The sequence below is a fragment of the Adiantum capillus-veneris genome, chromosome 16 (assembly GCF_014529385.1).
Source record: "Adiantum capillus-veneris isolate H3 chromosome 16, ASM1452938v2, whole genome shotgun sequence".
NCBI classification, from domain to species: Eukaryota; Viridiplantae; Streptophyta; class Polypodiopsida; order Polypodiales; family Pteridaceae; genus Adiantum; species Adiantum capillus-veneris.
Window position 1 is genome coordinate 145,517,583 of NC_140946.1, and position 17,085 is coordinate 145,534,667.

A 17,085-nucleotide genomic window follows, 5' to 3' on the forward strand; every position below is an offset into this window, starting at 1 on the left:
GATGCTAGATCTCTTGTGATTCAGCTATCCCAACAAGCCGCCCATTTTTTGCTTAGTCTTTTGCTTGGTTCACATCGATCAACTTAGGACCCCATAGTATATATCTTTGTTTTGTACTGTTGTTAGGTTATTTTGTTATTTTGTTACTCTGACTTTGTATCAGATCCACCACTTGGTAACTTTCGGGTCTCATAGGTCATTATGGCCTTTTGAAGACGTTAATATAACATTTCATTTCATTCTCTCTCTCTCTCTCTCTCTCTCTCTCTCTCTCTCTCTCTCTCTCTCTCTCTCTCTCTCTCTCTCTCTCTCTCTCTCTCTCTAGCAAAGGTCAGGACATCTCCCAAATGTCACATGGAGCCTGAGACAAAGTTGCACTACCCATGCCACTGCCTAGTTTACTATGAGATACGAGGCCGCTTTCACTGTCTGTTTAGAGAAGACAACTCTCTAGAGTCATGGGTATGAGGACCAAAGATGTCTGGGACTGTTTTCACTACTTTGACCACCCCCCCCCCCCCCCCCCACCCCCCCCCCCCCCCCCCCCCCCCCCATATCCTACACAATTCCATTTCAATACCTTTACTTTAATTTTTCGTACTCAGACATTGTATCAGATTCACTGCGTTTTAAGTGTTGGTCTCATGAGTCATTTTGGCCTTTTGAAGACGCTAATATAACATTTCATCTCTCTCTCTCTCTCTCTCTCTCTCTCTCTCTCTCTCTCTCTCTCTCTCTCTCTCTCTCGCTTACCAATGACTCCGATGTGATACTTCTTGTCGAAACATGGGAGCATGATGCGCAACGAATTTTTGGATTTGACAAATACGATGTGCATTCTTTGATGTGGGCCAAAAATGCAAAGCAACGAAGAGGCCAAGGAGGCGTAGCATGTATGACCAAAAAGGGTTTGAAAGATGTTTCCATTGTCAAAGAAGATAAGTATAAACGCTACTTATGGCTGAAAATCAGCCCACCAAATGGTCAAGTCATGTTTGTGGCCGGTTGCTACATTCCTCACTATGACTCCAACTTTTATGCTTGCTTGAATATGGATAGAGATCAGCCCTTTATTGAACTAGAGGAAGACATTGCTCATTACAAAGATCAAGGTGAAGTCATTGTTTTTGGAGACATGAATGCTCGCACAAATATGCTACAACACGACACACAACAAGTAGACATGCCGCATGTCTCAAGAAGAATGGATAACTCATACATGTATAATCGAAGTTCTAATGATGCAAAAGAAGTGGATCACTATGGAAAGTCACTTCTACATATGTGCAATAGTACCGGAATGCTCATTGCAAATGGTGTATCTCTATGGCAAGGCACCAATGACTTTACATGTAGAAAGCACAACGGTGCTAGCGTGATTGACTATATGTTGTTCTTGGAAGCCACTCTAGAATGCATACAAAGCTTTACACTTGGTGAATGGAATCCGGAATCGGATCATAGAATGTTATGTATTGACCTCAAGTGTGGTAAACGGCCCGAGCATGTAGCCTCCAATCATGATGTGAATCATTTGTACCTACGTCTAGACTTCAAACGAGCACTTATATATGCTGATATGGTGGACCAAATGTTAAGCATGATAGAGCATCAAGAGAGCCCAACATTAGAATGCAAGTGGAAAGTTTTCAAAGAAGTAATTTTCTCTTGTGCGAAGGAATGCTTTTCGGTGAAACACATGTCTTGCAAAAGGTCTAAGAAGGGTAGCACCGAGAAGAAATGGTTTGACATGGAATGTAGTCAAGCCCGAAAACACTTGCTAAGATTGGATGCAATCAAAGACAAGGAAGTTTACTTGGAATGTTCACACACATACAAAGCACTTGTTCAAAAGAAGAGGAGAAGGTGGGAAGTCGAAAAACAACTTCTTTTAGCACAAGAGAAAGCACATGCATGTGGCAAGTTTTGGCAAAATCTAAAAGGCAAGCGCGTTGAGAGCTTTGGTGACTTGACTCTTGAAGATATGTATATGCATTGTAAGAATCTCTATGAGCAACCCAATGTTGATAAGATGGAGTGTTGTAGCTCCCTTCCGTTTATGTCTCCCTTCTTTACCATTGAAGATGTATGCCGTGCGCTTGAGAAACTTGCTACTCGCAAGGCAGGTGACCTTCAAGGTGTCAAGGCTGAAATGATTAAATGGACAAGCAAGAAAACACGATATTGGATATGCGATATGTTTAACCTTGCACTTCAGTATGGCATGCCTCATGATTGGATTGCAAATTGGATCAAACCTTTGCACAAAGGAGGAGATGTAAACAATGTGAACAACTATCGCACTATAAAGGTTGGTTCTTTAATGGCAAAGTTATTTGGATGTATCATGGAGATGAAGATAAGTGAATGGGCTGAAAAGAATGGCAAACGTGCACTTGGCCAAGCAAGTTTTCGAAAGCATCATAGCACTATTGATCACCTTGTCACTCTCCGAGTTCTTATGGAAGCGTCTCGATTGAAAGGAAAAAAGTTGTATTGTTGCTTTGTGGATTTCAAGAAAGCTTTTGACATGGTACCGCGAGGAAATCTTTGGAGACGTATGCAAAGCCTTCAAGTGCCGAGAGAATTTATGCATGCAGTCTTTCGCATCTACCAAAAAGTGATATGTCGATTACGTATGGAAGATGGAATTTCAGAATTTTTTGCAAGCACTATTGGTGTCAAACAAGGATGCCCACTTTCCCCAACCCTCTTTGGGCTACTCATTGATGAATTGGAATGCATGGTTCTTGACTTTATGCAACAAGAAGGCATAGAAGAGGTTAAGATTGGAAATGCGGTGATCATGCTTTTGCTTTATGCTGATGATGTAGTGCTCTTGGCACATATCTTAGAAGATGCACAAAAGCTTATGAGTGTCTTGGAACGCTTTTGCCTACATAGCGGGCTGATCGTGAATGGATCCAAAACCAAGGTTATGCTTGTAAAGACCCTCAATGATGAAAATCCATGCATTGTATATAACAATGAGAAACTTGAAGTGGTAGATCACTTCAAGTACCTTGGCCTTGAGGTTCCATCCAATCATAAATGGAAGGATTGTGCAATGCATCGCTTGGAAGCCGGAAAGAGGGCCTATTATGCATTTGAGAACATGTGCAATGCAGGAGAGATCAAGTGTTGGGCTCTCAAAAAGTACCTCTTTGACACATTGGTGACACCGGTGCTTCTTTATGGAGTGGAGGTGTGGGGTGGAAGCATCGGGAAGTCTACTTGGAAAGAGTTTGAGAATGTCCAAAAGCGTTTTCTCACCAACTTTCTCCAAGTCAAGACACAAACACCCTACATGCTCTTACTTCTCGAGTCCGGATTGCTTCCCATTGAGGTCTTGGGCATGCAAAGGGTTGTGGAGTACATGCGTAAGACACAACGTAGCCCTTTGCATCGACTTCCTAGAATCGCATATGAAGCAAGTCAAATGGTTCAAAAGACATGCAAGAGCAAAATACTAACTTCGGGGTGGATGCTTGATATCAAGAAATGGTTTGGAAGATGGGATGCATGTCACTTGGTCAAGGATGCGTCGATCGACTCCCAAGTTAATGAGGCCTTCTTACAACGCCAATGTATCACGGCTTGGGAGAAATCCGGAGGTTCTCGCTTCAGCCATTACACCACACACGTTGCCCCAAACTACAAATCTCTCTTCTTCTCGGAACAAGGTAACCAAACCCATTCCTACATCCTTGAGCCCATCCCGTTGAGTGCGATCCGCACCATTGCCTCCATTCGTCTTAGCTCCCATTCTCTACGCTGCGAGACAGAGCGTTGGGGCACTGGCGAGGAGTGTCATCGACTTTGCACCTTATGCCCTCGTCAAGTGCGAGAGAGTGAGTACCACACACTACTTGAGTGCTCAGCTTTTAACCACATTAGGTCCTCTTTTTCCCATATATTCAGCCATGATCTCTCCCTACATACCTTCCTCTCCCAACCACGATGTGGACTCTCTATTGCGACGCTCATTTCAGCCATTTTTGAGCATCGAGAGTCACTTATGAACTCCACTCACACCACGTGACATGTTCATTTGGTCCCATAGGTCATATTTGACCTCCCAGGACGATAATAGAACTATCTATCTATCTATCTCCCCCCCCCCCCCCCCCCGATGTCCGTCTCTTTCTACCTCAGTAATCTCTCTTCTCCACAAGTACCTTGTTCATGTATGTGGCATTGCAGGTGCTCTAGATTGGAGTCGAGGTGTCCACCGGATCGCAAGCCAATTCTTGCCTTCATTGCATCTTCTGCTGCCTACTTTGACACTTCTAGTGGATACAAAGGGGATACATTACCTAATGTCTTGAATTTTGCTAAATTTGGTGGACTGATTTTTTAGAAAACGTGCAAACGTCCCAATTTCTCGAACTGGTACAAACTACTGTTCAAGTGTGTTAGCCAACTTCAAACAGAATTCAAGATATGAGGTAGTGTGCCCCCTTTGTATCCACTAGGTCATGAATGGTATGAAGAAACTCAGCCAAATCTTTGAGGAATGATGCCATTGATTATATATATAAACTGGGGAATTTTGGGAAACTTTTACAATGGCCAGACATACACTGCTGTATCTATCCTGTTGGAGAGTAGGGCAGACATGCACAAAGATTATCGGCACTAATATACAAGTACGTCAGGCATGCTATATACTTGGTGCTAACTAGTTTTCCTACTACCAACCTGTGCCACTCACTTCAATGGTGGAAAGCTAAGTGCAGTTCAAAGACTTGGTTGACAAGCTCTACCTTTGGTGACATTCACAATAGTAGACCTAATGAAATGGGCTGCCAGAGCGGCCACTACGTAAAACTGCTAGACTTTTCTAGGCAATTCTAGGCACAATCGTTAGTCTCTTGTATCTCAGCCCAATAACTTAACATGACCAGAATCAGACATGTGAGTCTCCTTAGATGTTACCCCAGTGTGATGACTGAGAAGCCTACAGCACAACAATCCAATTGATACACGAAGTGTGTTCAACAAAACAAAGGTTTGTCAATATATGGCAGCCACTCCTTAAGCGCCCGTATTGCTAATCTGAGTTTATAAAGCTGACAACTAAAACTTCTTTGGTGTCTGTAAGATCCAAACATCTCTTGACCTCTTTGAATAGCCATATGCTTAGTAACATATCTGCAACAAAAAACTATGGTACCTTGCATTGATAAAGTTAAGAGGAAACATTACCATAAAATTGATGCTGTGCAGACTTGGCATCCAGCATTACTTTTGCATAGAGAATTGCACCATACGGATGAAATAAGCTTGCTAAATCACGGTCAGAAATTCCTTCAGACAGTCCCAAAACTAAGAGAGTGACTCCTGCAAGTAAAATAAATCTCTCTCTCTCTCTCTCTCTCTCTCTCTCTCTCTCTCTCTCTCTCTCTCTCTCTCTCTCTCTCTCTCTCTAAGCATGGCAGGCAGCAACGCACAGGTTTCTCTCAGCAGCACGCGCAGGTCTCTCTAAGCAGCAGCGAGCAGGCCTGACGCAGGTTCTCTCATGGCAGGCAGCAGCGCGCAGGTTTCTCTCAGCAGAGAGCGCAGGTCTCTATAAGCAGCAGCGCACAGGTCTCTCTCCCTCTGCAGCGGGACACAGTTTCTCTCTTAGCAGCAGCCCGCAGACAGAGGCAGGGGTTCGTGTGGCAGCAGAGACAGCCCTTGCGGTAGCAGCAGGGGGAGCAAGTCACGCAGGACAGGGCTGAACGCGGGCAGAGCGCGCAGGACAGGGCTGAACGAGCAGGACGCAAGGTACAAAGCATTTCGCCTCTCACTCACCACACACACACCCACGCCACACACACACACCAATTTGTCACACACCCCCACACGCGAATACACACGCTCACGCAATTGTCTGCCCACACACATTTTGCTTCTTCCCCAGCACCCGCTCTTTTCTTTCTGTCTCCATTGCCTGCTGCTGCAGCTCAGTGCACTTCTCCCTTGTCGCTGCGAGGGAAGCCCAGGAAGACCTGCATTCTGAGTGCATGTGAAAAGGAAATCTCTCTTGGCGAAGTTCTCCATTAAAGCTGCAAAATTGGCAAGGACGGGGCGAGTTGAGTCCACTTTTTGGCTCTATTACACAAAAGGGGTCACAGTGCATCTCTTTAGGACATCATCTCCATCGGTAGCACAGGTTTGTTGCTCCTTTGCATTTGTGATACTTTGGGACCATTGCCAGATTGGAGACTCGTAGCTGGGATTGTCACTGCTCTGGCAATTGGCAGTAATAAGGCGGCACACAATAGCAGACTTACTGTTCGCGCAGCCCTGCTGGTCTGCGCACACGGGCCATTACGATGGAGGTCATGAGCGCTTCACCAGTTTGCAAGTCCCGTACGAAGGCGACCTTCATGCTTACAAACAAGTGGATAACACAAGTGGAAAGGGAGATGAAGGAATGGAAAGCAAAGATGGAAGGATGGTGGAAGGAGAAGGCCAACCTTCTTCAATGTTCCTCAACAAAGGCACGCAATGGAAGAAGGAGAAAGAGGACCTGCACGTAGTGATACAAGCACTTAAGGCGGATTCACAAGCACTCAAAGAAGAGGTCTCAGCCCTCAAGCAAGATCTTGCTGATAGAGGAGGCTCCATAGTTACCCGGAACGGGAAATCGGAACGGGAACGGGGAACGGCAACATGCATGAAATGCCATTCCATGTTTCGAATACTCCCGTCTGAAACACGGAACGAGAATCCGGAACGGGAAATTGGGATGGAAACGGGGAACGGAGACCTGAAAATGGCCATTCCCTGTTACTATGAGAGGAGCAAGCAATGGACTAGAGGAAGGTGCATTCTAGCCCTCGGTGATAAGAGGAAATCAAGGTCATCAAGGAATAGGTACGGATGATCAAAGAGGAAGAGAAACAGAATGGAGCGAAGACGTCTTCGTGGATGGATGTAATCACGAAGACACAGAAGAAAGCGGATGAGGCCGAGAAATGGATAGAAGTCGCTAGGAAAGGGAAAGGGAAAGGGAAAGAAACCACGTCTATCCCCACCCCTACAATCATCAACATGACTTTAGAAGAAGAGCAGCAAAGGAAGACTAGAGCTTTGCACATAAGAATAACCGGTCTAAAAGACCGAGATGATGTGGAAGGGGAAGTCAAAGAACTTCTCCGCATGATGGGTAGTGAGGCTACCCATACAAAGGCATGGAGGGTAGGGAAGAAGACACAAGGAAATGGGGAGACTTCAAAAGAAATAGCTCTAATCATGCGCTTCCCATCCATGGAGGCAAAAAAGGACTTCTTGAAGAAGCGTCCTACACTAAAGAAAACGGGCATATTCCTTGGAGATGACCTCACACTCACACAGCTTGCTCATATGAAAGAAAATATGCCCAAGATAATGACAGCTCGAGAGAAGGGGAAAGTGGCCTTCTACAGGGATGGACAAGTGGTTATCCTTGATGTAGGGGCCTTTGAGGATAGTTTCATAGGAAGAGACATCATTTTCTACTTTGAGACGCATCAAGCCCCAGGGCAGTCCATGCCCCATGTGAGCGGATATAGATGGGAGACAACTTGCAGACAGGAGACTCGATCAGAGCGCAGAGGACGAGGTTCAAGAGGAGTGGCAGTCTTATTCAGGGAGGAGCTACAGTCTCTGATACATATAGCTCGAGGGACGAGCATGCGAGATACATGTGGGTGAGACTAAAGGCAGAGACAGGCAGATATCTCTACATCGCTATTTGCTATTTTCTTCCTAGTACGTCAGTATATGCATCACCTAGAGGACAGTCCCCCTTCTCTATTTTAGATGATGATAATTTTAGATGATGATATATGGGAGTTTTCCAGAGACGGCGACATTATTATCTTGGGGGATTTCAATGCTAGGACTACCCGCCACCAGACAGTATTCTATGATACCTCAGAGGAGTTGATGCAGGAGCTTGATATTGTAGAAATGGGACTGTCTAGATTATCAAAGAATGAGGAGCACACTGAGTATGGCAGATACTTGATTGATATGGGGACTGCACATGGATTGGCCATTTTGAATGGCCTACAACGATTCCCTGTAGCTGGTGGTTTTACATGCTTTCCACATCGGTATGGCGCTAGTACAGTGGATTATGTTATGGCTCCACCACGACTCATTCCTTCCTTTCAGGATTTCGTGGTGGGAACTAGACCGGTTGGGGTAGCACTCGATCATGCTATCTTGTCTTTCACTCTATCATTCCAGTTCAACACAGCTCCATTGGGAGAGGCCTCCACACGTACTCAGTATACCTTCACGACGGAGACGGATCGCATGTACACTAATGAGATATACAGGCAGCTATGCACTCAGGAGCCAGGACGACCACTAGATGAGCTCACCCAGATTTTGACAGAAACGTTGCATGATGCAACATCAGAGGCATATCCCCACAGCCAGCCTACACACAGACAATCTCGGAGCGTGTCTCAGAACATAGTTTTTCCATACGTCAACCACATGTCGGACGCACACGGGTACGAAAGTACGGAATAAGTACGGATGAGACTACCCGGAAATTCCACACATCAGATAGCCTACTACATAGGATGCTTAAAAGCCTACATACTACACCACCATGTTTTAAACTTTATACAAAAACACAAAACCATAGAAAGTTCAGAAATTAGAATTTAGAGACTAGCTTGTCGGCATGGGAGAAGCTGAAGGTGAGCAAGAGAGGGCGAGAGGATGGGCTGATTCGCAGCTCGCAACTCACTGATGTGTTGCAATGCCTGCATAATAGAGTCAGCAGCCCAACTCGCGCGGCCAAAAAACTGTAGGCAAAAAAAATTTGCCCCAAAATTTTTGCCTAGTACTGAATCACTTTTTGTATGTTTCCGTACTTGGACGAATATGGAAGTATGTCTAGGCAACCACACGGTACCAAAAAAACTAGGCCTCACAAGAGTTGGTACGATGAGGAGTGTAGAGAGACGAGGATCAGAATACAGAGAGAGGTGCTCATGGGTACTACTACACATAGACAGTCACGTATTATCTTCCGCCGCCTAGTGCGACGAAAGAAGAGGGCTTACCTATCTCAATTAGAGCGTGATCTGTATCAGTTGTTTATGAGTCAGGACTCTAGTGAGGCATGGAGGTTTTCCAATGAGCACTCTCCACCGCCAGCCATCACTTCCACAAAGACATGGGGGGAATATGCTACATCTCTCTATACAGCATCTAGGCAACCACCTTTGCCTGACACTCCAGAGGCATGCCCAGAAACCTTGACTGCTGAGAGGGTAAGGAAAGCCATTGACAAGATGACGACAAGAAGAGCACAAGATCATGATGGTCTGGTAGCAGAGCACTTTATCCATGCGAGAGATATGCGTGCAGACCCTCTTTTGCTATGATGTTTAATAGAGCCATGTATGAAGGTTTCCCTCAGACTTGGAGTATGTCCACTATTGTGCCTAGCTTCAAGTCGGGAGATCATATGCTTCCCGGGAATTACCGAACCATCATGGTTGGCACACTCTGGCTAGGCTATATGCATCAATTCTTGAGCATGAGTTAAGTGGATGGGCAGAGAGAGAGGGCATACGGGCAGCAGGACAGGCAAGGTTTAGGAGAGGTTTTTCCACTCTTGACCAGATGTTGACACTCAGAGCCATTATTGAGGAGGGTAGACTCCATGGCAGGAGGATATATTGTAGCTTTGTAGATTTCCGCAAAGCCTTTGATACAGTGCTACGAGCCAGACTCATACGTAGATTGCAAGACATGGGGGTGCCCACAGAGCTCATATGGGGGATCTTAGCTTTATACAGGACAGTGGTAGAACAGGTACGCACTACTCAGGGCATGTCCGACATGGTTCACTCCACCATTGGGGTGAAGCAGGGTTGTCCCCTATCTCCGACTCTCTTTGAGATATATGTAGATGAGTTTTCAGATTATGTACATACAAAGGGTGATAGAAGTGCTCAGCTTGCAGGGACATGGATTCCGTTGCTATTATATGCTGATGATATTGTGTTGATCCCCGATTCTCCATAAGGGATGCAGCGTCATATGGATGCACTGCATGTATTTGCACGGGACAGTGGATTGTCTGTGAACCTTGGTAAGACCAAGGTAGTGGTGTTTAACACCATGGCGCAGTGGGTAAGGAGGTCCGCCCCCACTTTTACATATGGTCGAGAGACTGTGGAGTATGCAGATACATATACTTATCTTGGGGCGGTTTTCAGCGGTCCAATATTTTTCCCGAGGCGTGCAGCAGATACACGATTGACCACAGCCTATGCAGCATTGGGGAGACGTGAGAGGATATGTTCGCAGCTTTAGTTCCAGGAACCTCGGACAAAGTTTTGGCTCTTTGACACTTTGGTCACTTCCGCCATGCTGTACGGAGTGGAGATATGGGGCCCCTCCGTTGATCATCATAGCCGAGCTGGCAGTACTTACGGATGGAGATGTATGGAGAAGCCATTGGTGTATATGATTTCTCGGATGATTAGGGCCAAGACCTCAGTACCACATGACATTGTTAGGGCGGAGCTCGTGAGGCACTCACTAGATCAGTTTCATTTATGCATAGCATTTGGGCTCTCCCTAGAGACAGATATGCTTGATTAGCACTAGAGTCCTCGCAACAGCTGGCATTGCAGGGAGATAGATCATGTTGGTATGCAGAGATGGCACCTTGGTTTCAGTTACATGGCTTTAGTATGGATTGGATACCCCCATTTCAGTACTCTCTGCATGCACCCTCCATCCCCCTCACAAGAGTAGAGATTACCACGCTCATCAGACAGGACTTGATTCAGTTGGATACGAAGAGGACATGGATACAACCCACACATGAGCTAGATACGAAGATGACTTTCTATAGAGAGTATCTTCTCCAACTCACGGAGGATGGTTTTGTGATCGGACCAGGATACATGGATACTCATCTATGCCACGGGATACGATGTGCTATTGGTCAGATATGCACATCCTCACCTCAGCTAGAGATCGAGGCAGACAGATTTAGAGGAGTACCCGCTGAGTCCAGGATTTGTCAGATGTGCCAAATAGAGCCAGAGACAAAGCTACATTACATCTGTCACTACCCAGTATACTATGAGATACGAGGCCGCTTTCACTGTCTATTCAGAGAGGGTTTTGGGCCACTTTCTATGGTCATGAGATACCACGATCAGAGATGCCTCGGATTATACTTATTGGAGATTCGCAAACACAGAGAGGACCTCTTGAAGAGGGGCACAATGAGAGAGATCCATCGACAACAGAAGATCACAGTTTTCTTTCAGTCACAAATAGAGGAGTTCGAGCAGCCCCCACAACATAACGACACCAAAGGTACCAGAGGCATACTGCTTGATCGAGCGATAGAGTTGGTGCGGCCCCGTCACCCACGGATGAGAGGGCCCTCTCGATATCGACGCAGTCTACGACAGAGGATCCATACCATACTGGCGTGACATAGGAGCCGTCCCGGATACTGATGTATATGTATATGATGCCTCGACTGTCAGAGAGCTCCATTGTATCAGCTTTCACCCCACCCCTACCCACTATTTTCTTTTCAGTTCTTTGTACGTTTTGTACCCATACCTGGTGTTAGATTCACCACATGTAACCTTTTGGTCTCATAGGTCATTTTGGCCTTTTGAAGATGTTAATATTACATTTCATTTTCATCTCTCTCTCTCTCTCTCTCTCTCTCTCTCTCTCTCTCTCTCTCTCTCTCTCTCTCTCTCTCTCTCGCTCTCTCTCTCTCTCAGACTGAGGAGGTCCGAGCTCGCAAACGTCCACGTCCCCATGGGCGTAGGGCACCCCGACTTCACCAGAGAGAGATCCAGGAGATCTAGGAGCGCTACTACAGATCTCTAGAGGAGAGACGCATCCGAGCTTTTGCAGATCCAGCCGCCATCCTACGGGGATTGTTCACACCTCACCCACCCACGCATCATGTCTTACACCCTGATTACAGGACTGGATGGAGCTAAAGATATGATAGCGTTTCTTTCATGATTGTATATACCCCAGCATATAGGATTGCATCTCTCCCCTGTTTTTAGAACCCCACCCTTGTACACCTCTCTCCTCCCACAGTCCTTACACAAGATAGCTATTTTTGCTTTCTACCTTTTCATCCTTCACAGGATATCCAGAGGACACCCACCCCATGTACTTTGATTTGTCTCATCTATTAAGCAAGACTGCGCCCGTTAAATAGCTGAAATTTAAGAAGCTTTTTATTTCTTCTTGGCTGACGCAAGAGTATGAACGTGATATACAAGCTGCTTGGAACCATCTTTGGATAACCAAGAGAGATACAGTGGATGCTTATTGCGAGAGATTCTGGAGCTCTTTTCTACCCGCCTCTTCATTCAAGAAGATCTCGTTCAGAGAACAGATTGAGCGATTTACCTTGGGTCTACCTACAGAGATCCGAGATCACTGCTTGGAACAAAAGTCAGCTTCTATTCAGGAGCTGATGAGTCATGCAAAACGGGGTTTTGCTATTCACTCTGGTAGTTTGACCTACCCCACCGATGAGATCATGACACAAAGAGCCGAACGAACTCGACGAATAAAAGTAGAAAGAGGAAGAGCAACCCAGAAAAGAAAGATGCACGACCCAAGCTCACTCCTCAGAAGAGAGCTCGCTTCATCAGGGAGGGGAAGTGTTTTGGATGCGAGAAAACTAGACATATGTCCGTGAAGTGCCCTAAAAAGGCAAAGAAAGAACAGACCGACAAGGATGACGAAAGGCCTGAGAGTTCGAGAGCAGCTGAGGAACGTGGAAGAAAAGGCAGATTCAAAAGCAGAACTGGTACCACATTGCGTGAGGCCTGAATCGAATCAAATGAATGAAAGTACAAATTTTATCGTTTTGAGGGCAAAAAGGAAAGATCGCGAAGCTCTTTTGAAGGAGCCAAGGCCAACTTATTCAATTGGCGGCTCGATTTGGAATTACGCCCGACAGGCTGGGCCACAGGAGGACGTAGTTCGGGTGGCACCCGAACGGGATGTTCCCATTACAGCGAGCATTGGCAAACTTTGTTTGCAATGACAAGGGTGTTTAGGGCACGCGGACTTTTATGTAATTTCCTTGGAAGGTTGTGACGTTCTACTCGAAATCCCTTGGTACCACAAGAACAACGCCGTGGTTGACTACCGGGCCGAGAATGCGACTTTGACAAATGAAGGGCTCAGAGATTGTACTTGATGAATTTCAGTTTCTTTACTCACTTTTTCGGGAGAGAATTGAACGATGGATTAAGGTCAAATATGTTTTTGACCTGAACAAAAGAACGCCAAGATTTTCTCAACACTCATGCCGATTGCTTTTCAGAGGGCCTATCAAGCGAGTTACCACCCGCTCGTCCTGAAGATCATACTATTGATTTAATACCACGAAGCACACCAGTAAACCGGCCACCTTACAGTGTGAGCCGAGCCCAGAACAAAGAGATTATGAACCAAGTGAAAGACCTCTTGGAAAAGGGTCTTGTCCAGCCTAGTACTTCACCGTATTGCTCTCCAGTGTTGTTGGTTTTGAAGAAAGACAGATCTTGGAGAATGTGCATCGATTATAGAGCTCTCAACAAAATCACCATCAAGAACAAATTTCTGATCGATGATATACTCGACAGATTACAGGGATCCTCGTGCTTTAGCAGGATTGATTTGAAGAGTGGATATCATCAAATCCGAATCGCGTCGGAAGACGTCTACAAGACAGTCTTTCGGACGACTTTTGGGTTATTTGAGTTTTTGGTGATGCCTTTTGGCTTAACCAATGCTCCTGCGACATTTAACCGGATGATGGACAGGATTTGTCGAGAGTACAGGCTATTTGTTGGCACGATATCATTGTTTTCTCCAAGAATGAGGCAGAACACAGAGACCATCTGCTTCAGGTCTTTCAGGCATTACGAGATCACAAGTTAGTGATTAATGCAAAGAAGTGTGAATTTTTCCTACAAGAGATACACTTTTTGGGACACATCGTCTCAACAGCAGGAGTGCAAATGGATCCGGCCAAGATAGAGGACTATCCGTGATTGGCCTGATTTGAAGAATGTCCAAGGAGTTAGAAGCTTCTTGGGACTGTGTTCATACTACAGGCGATTCATTCCAAAGTTTGCAGAGGTTGCTTCCCCTTTGCATATCTTGACACAGAAAGGAGTCCCTTTCTCGTGGGGACCCACAGAGGTGACTGGCTTTCAGACATTGAAAGAGAAATTGACTACGGGACCAATTTTGACTTTGACGGACTTGCAGGAGTCATTTAAAATATATTGTAATGGTTGTGGTCGTAGTCTGGGTGCGGTCTTAATGCAAGAAGGCCATGTCATTGCTTACGAGAGCCGATTGTTCTCAAGGCCGGAAATGACAGCACAGATTTATGAGAAAGAGCTTTTGGCGGTTATCAATGGCGGCGTTACCCACTCGGCGCATACCAGTGTCAGCCACTTGAGGAGACCCAACAAGTCAGTTGCTTCAGAGCCTGAGGATATGCGTGCAATTGCTACTAACTTTTACCGTGATTTGTTGTCAGCTGAGCCTCAATCAAAGCGTCGGGATGCATGCAGAGAGCAGGTTTGGACATAGATGCCTTGCCTTGTTACTAAGCAGATGCGACAGAGACTTGAGCTTCCTCTCCAACTAGAGGAGCTCCATGAGGCCCTCAGAGCACTCCCCCGAGGTAGTTGTCCCAAGGGAGGATGGTTTGACTCCCAGCTTTTTTTTTAGAGTCTTGGGACTTGCTTGGTTCAGATCTTTGCAACGCATTCCAATACATTTTCACACTGGCGAGATGCCTGACAGCATGAGTGAGGGCATGATCTACCTTATTCCCAAGGAGGGAGGCTCCTAGGATGAGATTTGACAGTGGCGACCCATCACTATCCTCAACTTATCCTACAAAATTATGGCAAAGGCTCTAAGCTTGAGGATTCGACCACTACTAGAGAGCATCATACATGGGACCCAGACAGGTTTTGTCAAGAAGCGTAGTATCCTTAACAACATCTTCACTTTATGGGAGGCGTCTACCCTCGCGCGTCTCCAAGGAGAGGATCTGGTGATACTCCTCGATTTTGAGAAGGCTTACAACAAGGACTTCCTGGAGGGCACTCTGCGCAGGATGGGTTTCTTAGATGCTTGGATCATAAGCATGTCAGCTCTCTACAGGCGTGCGCACAGTCAAATGCTCTTGGCAGGAGGAAGAGGGGAACGCTTCATGCTCGCGCGTTCGGTCAGACAAGGTTGCCCTCTAGCCACCGTCCTCTTTCTGTTCTATGCTGAGGCCATGAGCAAATTTTTGACTTCTCAGCGGGTTGGCTTGCGTGGCCTCGAGCTCGCTATAAAGGCAGATGAGCTCCTTGAGGCTTAGTTTGCCAACGACTTAGCCTTGTACTTGGGAGGGCCAGGAGACCAATCTGAACAGGTGTGAGCACGGTTGCAGGCTCTTGAGATGTTTTGTTGTGCATCAAGAGCATTGATCAACTGGAGGAAGACAATAGCTTTCTAGGTTTGCAGTGCTCATATGCCTAATTGGTCACCAGGTGAGGTTTTAGATGGATTCCCCCAGGGACTACAATTCGTTACTTGGGTTGTCATGTTGGCCTGGAGTTGTCCCCTGAGCAGCAGACTGCTCCCCTCCTCCTGTCTATTAGGAGGAACTTGCTACATTGGAGCTCAGCACGACTCTCTTTGGCAGGCAGAGTTCTAGCGGCCAACCAGGTGTTGTTGGCTACTATGTGGTACATATCGTCTTGCTGGATCTTCTCGAGCTCTTGTGTCAGCCACCTAGAGAGGCTCATCAAGAACTTTCTTTGGTCAGGGCGCGACACCCTGTTAGCCCGGGCCAAAGTAGCCTGGTCATCACCTTACCATGTTCTCAAGGGGGTTGAGGATCATAGACCCAGCACAGCAGAGCAGAGCCCTTCTTGGGAAGTTTGTTGTTAGAAGACTGCTTCCAAGAAAAGAGCCGGGTTGTTGCTTCACTGACTTCGAGCTCGAGTCCCTCATGCAGGAGGCCCTTGGAGACCTTCCATCAGGTGGATCTTCACAGAGATGCACAGAGTTGGTATGAGCAGGAGGTTGGAGGATCGGTTTGCTGTGAGCCTGCTTCAGTCTTGGGAGCAACTAAGAAGTGGCCTGGAGCAGCACTAGCCCACTTGCACGGAGGAGCGCTTGAGACAGTCCCTCAATTGGAACGCCATGGTTCAAACTCAGAGAAGCCACCTGGTTGGTAGTAGGCCTCATAGTTCTTGGAGTCTCATGACAGAGGGCCCAACCCGCACTCTCGACGACTCGCTTCAATTTTCAAGGTTGCCTGAGGAGCACAGAGCATCCAGCCACGAGGCATGAGAGGGGTGCAGAGCATGTGCGAGGACATTACAGCATAGTAACAGGGAATGGCCGTTTTCAGGTCTCCGTTCCCCGTTCCCATTCCAAGTTCCCGTTCCGAATCCCCGTTCCGTGTTTCAAACGTGAGTACCCGTAACAGGGAATGGCATTTTGTTCGGCGTTCCCGTTCCGCGTTCCCGTTCCGGTTTCCCGTTCCTGGTAACTATGCATTACAGAGGCTTTACCAGTTGAGTGGCTCACCCCTCTAGAGACAGCAACTCCCAGATGGATGGGGGCCTTCACGAGATTGGAGGTCTTCATCGCAATTTCTGCTTGCTCAAAGTCCGTACCCCCCATGTTCTTTGAGATCCAGGGAGAGGGTCACCTACACAAAGTCTCAATAGAGGCTCCACAAGTAGCAGAGTGCTGTTTTCAGAGGATACGTGTAGTGGGCATCTGTGGGAGGACTCGTGTCATAGATCCAGACCCAGTAGATCTTAGAGCAAGGGGGTCCTTAACGGTGGTTGGGTGTCACATACTGCTGACATGGCAAGCCACTAAAGAACGAAGCCAACTGCACATCCTGGCTGAGGGGCCTAAACCCTAGAAGCTATTGAACAAGCAGAAAAAGTTTTACCAACTTACTAAGTCTTGCCAAGTGACATATTTTTAGAGAAGTTCACACCAGCTTATGGGACCCCGTCCAATGGGGCCCAAGGGCCAAGGGGACCTAGAGACAAT

At 46.6% G+C, this 17,085-nt stretch overlaps 1 protein-coding gene across 5 annotated transcripts in view; it reads right to left on the bottom strand.

Annotated features, from left to right (window-relative positions):
• Positions 1-17,085, bottom strand: part of LOC147440016 (uncharacterized) — a 97,324-nt gene that overhangs the window by 26,727 nt on the left and 53,512 nt on the right. For all 5 annotated transcript variants that reach the window (XM_086485714.1, XM_086485709.1, XM_086485713.1 and 2 more), the window contains one exon: positions 5,209-5,343. In XM_086485714.1, coding sequence (XP_086341840.1) covers positions 5,209-5,343 — 135 coding nt within the window. The remainder of the gene's footprint in view (positions 1-5,208; positions 5,344-17,085) is intronic.